Source organism: Copadichromis virginalis, linkage group LG9 (genome assembly GCF_057382275.1).
Source record: "Copadichromis virginalis isolate Kocher_CV1m ecotype Utaka linkage group LG9, C_Virginalis_male_GT1.1, whole genome shotgun sequence".
NCBI classification, from domain to species: domain Eukaryota; kingdom Metazoa; phylum Chordata; class Actinopteri; order Cichliformes; family Cichlidae; genus Copadichromis; species Copadichromis virginalis.
The window spans coordinates 23,248,920-23,261,085 of NC_140626.1; the positions used below are offsets into that span (position 1 = coordinate 23,248,920).

The 12,166-nt window shown below is 41.7% G+C and overlaps 1 protein-coding gene across 2 annotated transcripts in view; it reads left to right on the top strand.

Moving 5' to 3' along the window:
* The first annotated feature begins 3,024 nt into the window (after positions 1 to 3,024).
* Positions 3,025 to 12,166, top strand: part of kiaa1217 (KIAA1217 ortholog) — a 99,649-nt gene continuing 90,507 nt past the window's right edge. Inside the window, exon 1 of one of the 2 annotated variants that reach the window (XM_085468263.1) lies at positions 3,025 to 4,093. In XM_085468263.1, coding sequence (XP_085324389.1) covers positions 3,751 to 4,093 — 343 coding nt within the window. In that variant the 5' untranslated portion in view covers positions 3,025 to 3,750. The remainder of the gene's footprint in view (positions 4,094 to 12,166) is intronic. The other variant, XM_085468264.1, reaches the window with a different exon arrangement.

Genomic DNA, 12,166 nt, shown 5'->3' on the forward strand with positions numbered 1-12,166 from the left:
CTCCCACTAGGTTTAAATCTGGGACTCCCCACCATTTGACCTTAAAACTGAAGAAGCTTCTTGGATGAGAGGTGAAACGTCTTCAAGCAACTTAAAGAAGTCCAGACGCTTTTCTTTGCAAGCTCCTTTGACTACAATGACCTGGATGACTGAGAACCTTCACAGACAAAAACTATAACTTTAATCTCAGCCAAACCGATTTACTCAGGAACAAATAAAATACTAAAAAAAAGCCAAACAATAACATTGAAGTTATCTAAGTGACTTATATATATTTAACCTGAGTAGCGAAAGACGGTGGTGGGTTTAACGATTTGCCCGGAGTCCGGTGCTCTCACGGGCTCTAGTGAGCCTTGCCCCCGGCTAGCTATCGAGCTAGTGGGTAACAGACGTCTCCGAAAACGTCGGAGCACTTTTGAAAATATGTGGTGTCTTGATAAACTGAGCAGATATTTGAGGTTTACACAGCTACATTCTCGCCTGAAAATATGTTAAACGTTTATTTTGTGACCCAGAAAGAATAATAAGAGCAATATTAAAACTAACTAGCTGCCGCCATTGTTGGAAACTGAGCTGGGCTGCGCTATGAATTCTGGGACACAGCTTCTTCTTCTTCGGGGTTTAACGGCAGCTGGCATCCTTGTACATGCAGTACTGCCATCTTCTGTTTCAGTCCGTTATTACACTCTTAAACCCTACTACTTATTCCTGCGTCTTTTGTGATCTTACAAAGCTTCAAATGACGCGTCGACTATTTCTGAATGTGGAATACTTGTGGGTGATTGTTTTGCTCCTCTAGTTTGAAACGCACATCGATGCCATGTCTGGATATTGCTATTTTATAATGTATCACATTGCAGGCTCAATTGGGAAACTCAAATTACATTCCCATGCCTAAATACTATGTTTTTAAAAGCCTTTGAATCAAGTTCCCGGCGTTTGTCTGCTGTACAGTCAGAACTGGCTTCAAGCCTGGGAGGCATCCAGCCCACAAAGAGGGCTTTCATTTACTCCCAGCATACAGATGCACAAATAGCTTCAACTATAGTATGAGAGAGTTACCATTCAGTCACAGAGTAAAACCTATATGGAGTTGGTTTTATCACGGTCACTTTTTTTATTTTTTAGGATTGACGTAATCCTTGGCATTACGATTTCGTAAACATGGGAGAACTCTGCCAAACGGGTGACACAGAAATATAATCTGACACAATTCTGATGTTTAATCTTATGGTAATGTCTCTAGCTTCTTCACTTTTTCTCCCTTTCTAAAATCCATCTGACATACAGCAGTTCCCATGAGGTTCTTAGCCCTCAGATTTTTTGTCAGCGAACGGTTCATTGGGAAAGTATGTAGGTCAATCTGCTTTGCTCTTTATCTAAAGCAATACAGATATGTGGCCATATAATTATTAGTTCATATCTATATGATGAGTAATGTTTCCCATCATGATGAGAGGGCTTAGTAGTGAAAATGGCAATCCGCTGGAGGGAGGAGCTTAAATCTTCTGTACAGAGAGTGCATGTGTGTGTTTTACCTCTAAATTGCTATGTAAACTTCTATTGCGCTATCATGCCATCCGGTTTAATAGTTCCAAGCATAGCAGTGGATGTCACATCTGGCTTTTCTGTATTGGGACTTTTCTGTGTTTTTTTTTTCCTATCTGAGTGGTGCAGAACCGGTTCAAAAAGAGAAATCATCACTGAGCTCGTAGCCCAGTCCATGTGGATTGTTGCTCTTTTATAATGTGTTGCCTGGCCACAGTTGATCCTTTCGCTCACTGTAATCCATTTTCTAGTGCTTAGTCAGTACGCGCGCAATCACATCCCTGTGCAATATATCACATGTCCATTTTGCATCCTTGTTAATATTACACAAGTGCCACAGCCTCAGAGCTTAAAAAAAAAAAGGTGACCTGCTGGTAGAGTTAATGAGCCTGTCAGCATCAGCAAACTGTGTGTGTATATATATATATATATATATATATATATATATATATATATATATATATATATATATATATATATATATATATATATATATATATATATATATATATATATATAGATAGATAGATAGATAGATAGATAGATAGATAGATAGATAGATAGATAGATAGATAGATAGATATATATATATATATATATATATATATATATATATATATATATATATATAGAGAGAGAGAGAGAAAGAGATGTATGTACATATCTAAATTTTTTACACCATATAAACAGATAAAAATAAATGAGAAGTGTTTTGCTTTTAAGATTGAAAGCTGCTTCTTTATGCTCTTTCTCTGCTTGCCTTACCAACATGGATTCATACTTTTATGTGCTTGTCTGGCAGTGATCACTGTGTGCTGTAGAAGAAATTTCATGGGTCAGCTGATTGTTTTAAGCACATTGTCAGAAAAAAAGAAAAATAAATGTGTTTGCTTTATGTGAGAAAAGAGAGTATTTTGGGGGATTCGGAGAGAGAGAAGAGCTTGATGTTCCTGTCTTTTTCTCTCCCAGCCAACTTCTTTTCTCTTTTTTTTTCCCTTGTCACAGCCGATGTCGTCGGTGCCGCAGTTCAGAATAGCTTCTCTGTGTGTGTTTTGCACACACACACACGCTGTAACATTCCACTTCTTAGGGCTCTGTAATTCTCTGTAAATTCCACCACTGAGTGTGTTGTGTTGTGTGTGCGTGTGTGTGCATTCCTGCCTCTGGAAGCCGAACATCTCATCACATTGGGAAGGCTACAGGCTGACTGGATGTTAATAACTAGAGACCATCAGAGCAAAAAGATGAACAAAGAGAGGGAAAAGGAAAAATAGGACGAGGTGAAGTGGTGATTCTACCAGAGCGTGGCTCTGAGCGGTTGGCTGATGACGTGAAGTGCTGCACACACATCTGGAACAGCTTGAGCAGCTGCACCTGAAGAGCAGGGCTCCTCCACAAAGCCTCTGCCGGCACTTTTTCTGTATCCCCGGTGCTCTTTTTCCTCCCCCGCAGTCTCTAAATCTTTTTCTCTCACTCTCTCTGTTTACCGCCTGCCGGAGCGCTGGGATGGTTACCCGCTGTGCATCAGCAAAGAAGAGCGAGTGAACCGAAGCAAAAGGGAAGAGGAGAGACGAGGCGCAAGAGGACAGTGACATGGGGGAGAAGTATTTACCATGAAGTAGAAGAGAAGAAGTTGACAACCATATTATGAGCGTAAGTGAAGAAGAGAGGGGGCACGAGAAAAAGAGAGAGGGCGATGGAGAACGAGAGAGTGTGACAGACGCGAAAAGAGAGGCAGAGAGGGGATTAAGAAGCCGGAATGCGCTGACACTGGAGACCTGACTTTCTGTTTGCATTTGGCACAGCACATCCTGTCACTCCACAGGTTTATCCACACACACACCCATTTGCCAACACATACACACACACATCTACCGTTTGCTTTGGATGATGATCTCAGGAGGCCACGCCAGGAGAAGGCAACACCTTCCAAGGAGCTATTAACCTCCAACCACACAGCTCCCCACCCCCTCACCATCATTTTTGCCTCCCACCCAGTTTCCCAAAAGTGCCCTCCCTCCTGCCCTCCCTCCGTCTGGCCCTGTCAGCCTACCTGCACCACCACACAGCACGCTGGAGCTAAAGAGTAACAGAGTCACACTCACTGAGACCTAAGAAACTTCTGGATTGCTCATGGGACATAGCTGCAGTACCATCAGCTGAGAGGGATAGAGAAGCTTTACTGATCCACTAACCTGCAGGATGTCTAAAGCCTCCAGGCTTTCGCGGCCCCCTCCGGCAGGGGGTGGATCCAAGCTGCCCTCTCCAAGGAAGGAATACCCCAGTGCGCCCGCTTTTGCAGGTCGAACCCGGGTCCTGAGCGTGGGCGAGAAGCTGATGAGAGCAGGTAGTGATGCTATCCTGAGCAGACAAAAGTCTTTAACGGCAGCTGTGGCACGGGACAAAGCACAGAGTGAGACCCAGTCTGAGATTCAGGCCCCTAGCCAGAATCCAGGTGAGAAGAGCCAAAATATGGAGGGGGTCCCTGCCAAAAGCAGGATCAGCCCACCTAAAGTGTCAAGTCACCAGCAAGGCTCTAAACACAGTAAGTAATAAACAAACACACACCGCAGTAATGTTTTACGTGTGAAAATATGATCCGTTCGCAGTAGAAACTAGAAATTACAAATTGATTTCAGCTTGCAAACAGTGCAGTCATTGCTACTGTCATGGTCCAAGTTGTGTTGTCTGCATCCTTATAGACTGTTTAACACTTTAGGTTTATGACTTTTATCTGCTGTCTCTTCCCTGTCTCGTGACAACGGATGGGTACAAGCATGTGCACTTCGTAGGCCTTGAAATCAGACTGAAAAAAATGATATATTTTCACTGACGATAACATGTCCCCACAGCCAATAAGCAGATCAAACAGGAATCAGAGCATCCACTTTGACTCGTATGTCCATGAGTTTTAAGGATTTTTGAATGCCAGACTCCTCCCAATGAGAGCAGGATTAAAAAAAGAGTTTTTGCTGGACACCATGTTGCATTAGTGGTGTTCAATGTTTCTTCTCTTGTGCCTTGTGTAGCCTTAACTCTCCTGTGCTGATGTATTGGTCTCACCGAAACAAATGGGAAAGGTTTGTCTTTGGACACTGAGTAATGATCTGTCTGAGCTGGGAGAAACAACTGTTTATGGGATCTTTTTTCACTATCGCACTGTGTTCAACTCTGTTGGGTGCACATTTTTCTTTGAAAAAAATGAGGCAAGAAGGTTGAGCAAAGTATCGTTCCCTTTTGGCCTTCTCACTAGATTCACAGCTCTGCAGGGCAGCGGCTTTCATGTCTCATCAGGACACAGTCACCTCACACTCTCAAAGGCAACTTGACCAAGATTCCACGAGGGTGAAATTTGTGTCCTCTGTGCATACAAGCTGTTACTATCTTTTTTTCCTTATCTTTTAAAATGCGAACTGACAATCACTCTCGAATCACTCTCGACTGCTCAGCCTGTAGTCAGAGGCAGCAGTTGAGGAGTGTGAGGGGGTTTTAAGTGTGGGGGGGGTGACGTCGATGTAGGCAACAGGGGTGAGTCAAGTAAAAGAGTGACAGAAGGAGGTCAGGAATGTAAGCAGGGCATGCTGGGAAATCAACAGGTCTGGAGCTGTTTCTGTGTGCGAATCCCTCCCTGCAGTAAAGACAGGTTATAAGGGGGGCAGTTTGTACTGGAAACCAGATGCTCTTTGTGGTGTTATAGAAATAAATGGCCTTTCTACACAGTGGATTCCTTTTTTAAGTGTTAAGGTCAGTTTCTACTCAGTTCATTTGCTTCCAATACAAGTAACTAAGCTACTTTAAAAAAAAAAGAAGAGATAGGAGCAGGAAATTAGACCTAAAATCTAAACTGAACACAACATACACCTCCAGCTGAAGGACATAGAAAGCATTATTCTACTTTTTAAAGTAATTCTTCTTTTATCTTCTTGCGCAGTTCTGCTTTTTTCCCATCTCACTCATTATTTTTCTTTTGCTCACTGTCTTGTGTTTCTTTGTCTCAACAACACCCTCTTCACTTTTGTTTCTCCACAAGTTTTTCTCCTCTTCATTCCTTTTTCTCCTGTCTAGCTTTGACAGCATTTGAATCGGTTATTGAAAGATGCCACCATCACCACCCACCCACCCCCACACACACACGTATAAACTCACAAAAGACCATGAAAAAGAATAGATTAACTGTGTGTATTCTCTATATTTCACCCATGTCCCACTGTGCATTTCAAAAAGCTTTTTTTTTTGAAGGCTGAGAGAACTCTACATTTCTGGACAGTAACTTTGAAGTTCTACACTGAAAAGCCAGTGCATCAGCACTTCAGTCTCTCTAGAAACTGGCTATACAGTGGAGTGATTCCTCTACCCTTTGATACATCACGCTTTACTTTTACAGGACATGGAACTGCTGTTCACTACATAGAGTCATGTGCTGCCCAAGAATCGATTTTAAGTAGGCCAGCACTATTAAATACCCTTTCATTGCAACCTAATGGGCAGCTCCTCGTGTTCCCTAGTCATTCATAGTCTCTATACAAGCCAGGCTGGTTAATGCAGGGGGTTCTGACGGCAGCAGGTCTCGATCTCCCAAGCTAATTGCAGTTATAGGGCATGACGGTAGCTAAAGCACAGACCCAGAGGGTCAAACAGAAGTGATGCACATAGCGCTAGCAAACAGTAAGTCTGTATGACAGGTGACATTTCCGCCGTGTGAAAGCTTCAGAGCTGACTGCTGCTCACCAAAGGGCCCAATTTCATCCTTAAAGTGGCAGCTTCCACCAAAAAGCAAAATCCGTTTGACATTTTCTGTCCAGGGAGGGTGTAATACAAGTGTCAAGCATACATTAAAGTCCAGCTTTCCCTTGATGGTGCAAAACACTGCAGCAAACCACTATCAAACATTTTGTCAAACGCTTTTTTTCTTTAGGTGTCGCTCATCTTATATGTGCATTTATAGATTGGATTTACTTCTTATCGAGTATGCCAAGTTCAGAAAAAAGGAAGCTGACACCCAGGCTTTAAACCTGAATGTGATTGTGAAACCTCCGTCTTTTGAGAAGGCTTTGAAAAAGATTTAGAACCCGGCTGTTAGGATTTGCAGCAACAAGAGCATTAGTGAGGTCTGGCTCTGATGTTGGATGATAAGGCTTAGCTCGCAAAAAATTATTCTCAAGGATGTAGGGTGGGATGGAGGTCTGGGGTCTGTTTAGTTCAGTCGAGTCTTCTGCCATTCAAAACTAGAAAAGAATAATCAGACCAGGATTAATTAGACCAAGCTGTACTTTGGAGGTGATCTTCAGTTACAGTAAACAACGTGGTGAACAATCCATCCGTTTTCTTCCATCTGCTCATGGTCACAGTGTGAGTTGGGTCCTATCCCAGATGTTGTAGGGTGAAAGGGGGGTGACACCCAGGGCAAGTCACCAGTCTATCTCAGGGCTTTAGACACAACCAACCATTCACGCTCACATTCACACCTACAACCAATTCTAAAACATGAAAAATAGCAAAAAAAAGTGAGAATTCAACAAGATAACTTCCGCTATAACATCAGTTACACACCAGTCGCTGTTATCAACCATTATTACTTACTGAGTGTACCAAACCAAGTAAGATTGTATTACCTTAACTGATGAAGGTGTATTTTTATATTCCAACTTTTCAAGGCACGATTACTGTTATTTATCCTCTAAAAGTGCAGTCCATTCATCTTCATGCTTTTATTTTCTGGAATTAAAGAGTTAACCATAAACATCAACCCGAACTATTGTGCAAAGCTAGCAGGGAAGTTGATAAAACTCCATGGAAAGGTTAAAGTCTGGGAAGACTTTGGCTGATAATGACTTAACCTTTCTCTAACTCACATCAGTCGTTGCTATCTTCAAACCTCGCAGACGCTTTTCTGTATTTCTTCTGAAACTTGAAAGTTTTGCTGCTTGTGAATAAGCATTTAAATCCTTTGATCCTTTGACCAGTCGGGCAAGGATTTGTTCTCAAGATGCATTTGAGATAAAAGTCACTGCTCAGATTCTGGATGACCTCACCGTCTGGTGATTGAGAAAGTGTGTCAATAAAAGGTTGTAAATTATGCCTGCATTTGCTTAGCTAGTCCAGACATGGGCTGCACTCGGGTTTTATTGAGTTTTTCTGCCTCGCGTGGTTTTGAAATGTGTTACCACATCAGTATGTGAAGAGTTGCTTCAGCTTGTTTTCAAGTGTCAGAGGTTATTAAGACTGCTTCCTGTTGACAACAGTGTTAGTAGCATATGGACGTGATTCACTGGGTTACATGTTTCTGCATGTAATTCTGCTCACCCTTCAGTATATTTCACAGCTTTGCACAATCATTAATTGTTAATAATCTTGAGTAATAGCCACTCATAGTTTGTATCTATGAGTGGCTGTCTCACTTCCTTGTAGGAGAAACTGTTTTGTGTGATGGGAATGCGTTTCTGAATTGGGATGCGATCATCCATTTCTTTGAAACTGAACCCAAAAGTGGGGATTACAGTAATTGCAGTCTCTCGTGACTCTTAAAGCCACCAGTTGTCCCAGACTTTTTCTTCTTTGACAACCATCAGACACACAAGAGTTATTAAGAATACAAAATGCTCCCACCACCACAACAACTGGCCCAGTAAAACAGATATGTCATTTGAATTCAGGAATCAGTTTAAGTGACTTTTTATATAAAAGTTTTCATTCTTGAGGATCTGTGAGCTGCGTTTCATTCTGCCAAAAGAGGTTTGAGTTCCATTTACCTTTTTCACCATCCACATTTTTGTGATTTACTTGACAAATTGATGTCAGTAAGCAGGGGGTTGATTTTAAGCAACCCCACCTCCCACCCCCAGCACTCCCACCTTGAATCAAGCAATCACAATTTTTCATTGCTGGGATTTATATGATGAGTTGCTGTTCGCATTCATTTGCATACGACTGAGGAAAGTATGTTTAATCTTTTACGCCGTATGAAAAAGAAATGCACCGCGCTATCTCAGTAGTATTCGAGAAAAGACCACACAGTGAGAGCAGTAGCAGCATACCAGCAGAAAATTAAAATACTGACCATAAATGTCAACATAATTTAAAGGAGGCAGCATGTTTTGCTAAGGTTGGAGCTTTTGTGCCTCTATTGACTGAAGTCAATTAGCAGAGACTAAAGTTTTGAAAGAACTTTTCCTCCAAATGCCGCAAGGGAGGAAGCGACAAAGCCTTGGTGTTTTCTCAGCTGTGGGAGACGGCTTAGCTTTGTCATTGGCTTGTCAATAAGTACCTAGTGACTGAAGAGGAGTCCAGTGAGTCAGTCTGGGAGTAGGTGAGTTAATGGTGTGTGTGGACCCGGGGTCTGTGTTCAGAAAAAGAAATGTGACTCATCCGTCAAGAAAAAAAAGCAGACAATAATTGGGCCACTGAGCAAGAACAAATAACTTTGGTTATGTGTTAACTCATGAGTGTGTACTGTTGAGTCTGGTGTGTGTTTTTCTTTTGGGGGTTTAGCTCGGGGCGGCGATGCTTCTTCCTGATTCCGGAGGCTGTGTGGTGTGGTTCTCACAGAGAGACAGCAGAGGGGATTGGGTTTTACTGCATGTCAGATTAAGGATAAAACAAAAGCCTTAATCTCTTTCGTGCCGGCCCTGACTTCAAGTTCCAGCATTTTCACTTGTTGATGTCAAACTGGTTATCAGCCCTACATGTCTTTTGCATATTTACTTTCCTCTGTGGCCTGTCATTTGGCTTGATTACACAGACAGTTTCTTCAAAGCTAATACTGGAAATGGGGCATAAAATTCCTTCAGAGTAGACATCTCACTATTAGATTTTTTTCAGTTTAATGCAATGTTTGTGTGTTCTTGCCCTAAGCGTAAATGTGGTTAATTCACTCAGCTTAAAGGGATGTAAGCGGATGCAAGGGCTCCCTCAGGGTTTTCTATCAAAGAGTTGACAGAGAAATCAATATGTCTCCACCTCCCCCTCTTACAGCTTTTTGCCCCTCAGGCAAATGTGTACGTGCGCATAAGTGTGTCTGTGTGGTTTTCAGCATGTCTGGGTGAGCATGAGTGTGTGTGCACAAAAATCGCTGTATGCCAAAACTGCAAAATGTTCTCATACTTTCGTCTCTGTAGCTCCTACTGTGTTTATTTCCTTGATGGTTGAGGGGAACTGGATTTTCATGAATATGTTTCATTAATCGTTCGAGTTATTTAAATAAATGTTATGTCCATGTGCTGTACAGATAAGAAGCAAAGCTGTTTTTGATTTGTGTTGAAGGTATGTTTGAAAGAAACTGTTCAATACTTTTTGGAAATATCTTTATTACCTTTCTTACTGGGACTGTTGTTGTGTCCATTCTCATGTCAATGTGGTGTTGAAGAACAGTGAGAATAATGGTCCTAAGTACAGACAGCTTTTCAGATTATCGTCTACATGCTGTAGGTATGTTCTGCCACCAGGGGGCAGGTTCATAAACAACCAGTCTGTGGGCTACTTCTGCTTTATCTGCTGTTAGTGTTTCATCCAGCTGCAGAGAAGAGCAAACTTGTACTGAAGGAGCTGAAACAAGTGTTAAAACAGTGAAAACTATCTCCTGGAGCCACGACTGGCTTCAGCAGATGCCTGACCTTCACTGAGCCTGGTTTTGCTGGAGATTTCTTCCTGTTAAAAGTTTTTCCTTCCCACTGTCGCCAAATGCTTGCATGCAGGGGGTCGTCTGATTGTTGTTTTTCTTTGTATTATTGTACGGTCACGCGTTTCTCTTTGTGGCCACATCCGCTATCACTCCTTTCCCTGTTCCGGCTCACTTTTAAACCAGTAATCGCTCGACTAATGCACAGCGTCATCTACGCTGAGCTACATGCTGTTGATCTTTTGAAGGACTGCACACAAGTATGTTTGCAAATAGATTGCATAAGGCTCTTTGTAAGTGCTTCATAGGCAAATGCATACACAAACAGACACAACCATTGCACCATAAATCTGCCATGAGCACTAATCTTGTGGACTGAAAAATTACTCAACATGCAAGTGCTGGAAACTGCAGTGTCCCAAACAGCCACTTCAGCCCTATAAATATGTCTCCAGAGATTCCAAAATGACAAAACCTACAGCAGGAATAAATATGCAACATCTGACACACACACACACACACAAAAACCCCTCACTGTACACTAGCTGATTTTTGTTCCTTTTGTTCCTCCTTAGTTATGCATGATTAAAAGAATGGCCTCTTTGAGAAGAGTGCTTGCATAGTAACTTCACCCCTTAGCTGTCTGCTACACTTAACGGATGCTATTGTTAGCTGATTATGTAATACTTAACCCTGTCATTGAAATATCGTCACTTCTAGCCAGAGAAAGATGCAAGTGGCCACATTGCTATAGTCAAATGCCATCTTTTATATACAGTCCAATGTGGAGACCAATGGAAAATAAGTCTACTAACATGTCACATAGTAAACTCACATACAACTTAATTTGGCCAATGGATATGCTACACAGTCAATAAAAAAAAAAAAAAAAAAACAGTAAGGAAATATATAAACAAGCTTTTGCTGTGAAAACTCAAAAATGAGTTTTGTGCTGTAACCATTTACTGTGACCTTATAGTGATGACAAGACCGTGGAGGTCAAGTCAAGACACATTTGGAGTGAAGTGGAATGAACACTTGATTCAGGAGGAAACCCCCCTCCCCCAAAAAGCTCTCTTCAGCATTGAGAAATATCACCAATCTACAAATCACGAAAACCCTTTAAAACTCAGCAATGAACCTGGGGTTGTTTTTTTTTTACAAAAACTAAAATATAAAACATATAAAGCAATGTTTTATTTGCGAATAGATTAAACAAGACAAATTTATTGTCCACCAGTCTTTATGCCTATGTATCACTTTCATGTTGATTTGGCATCATTTCCTCATTTATTCTGGGCAAATAAAGTGCACACTCATCCATTTTCCTAACTGCTTGTCCAGTTCATGGTAGTCGGGGTGGGAGCTGAAGCCTGTCCCAGCTGTGAGTGTGTGTTGTACCCTGCAGCAAAAGGCAGGGTAGAACTTAGACAGGTCACCAGTCCATTGTAGTGTTAACACAGAAAGTCTGTCAGGCACAGGCTGTGTATCAGGAAGGAGTTGGACCCAAAATGCAAACCTCAGGAAATGAGAAATAAACTCAAAAGCAACATTAATGCAGAGCTCTCATTTAACACAAAATAAAGCAGGTCAGGATGAAGTAGTTAATCATTAAGACTCTTTCAAGAAAACTCACACTTCGAGGAAGGACACAAGACATGAGAGAGAACACAACAAAGGACAAAGAAAGACTGAGACAATATATACACAGGATAATGATTGAATGGAAAACAGGTGGGAACACTGCTCGGGGATAAATCACGTAATGACTCTGGAGGAAGTTAACCAAGGCACGCGATACAGAGAAGAACAGGCAACGAAATAAAACAGGACGAGAGCCACAACTGGAACAAAAAAGACCAATCCAGACAGAAAACCATAAAGGAGGCAGGAATAAACAGGGATACAAGGAATAAAGTAGAAACCAAACTAACACCAAGAACAAGTATACATCTACCACCAGTTACCAGATTGTGTGTACCATAGGATCCAATGTGGCTGCTG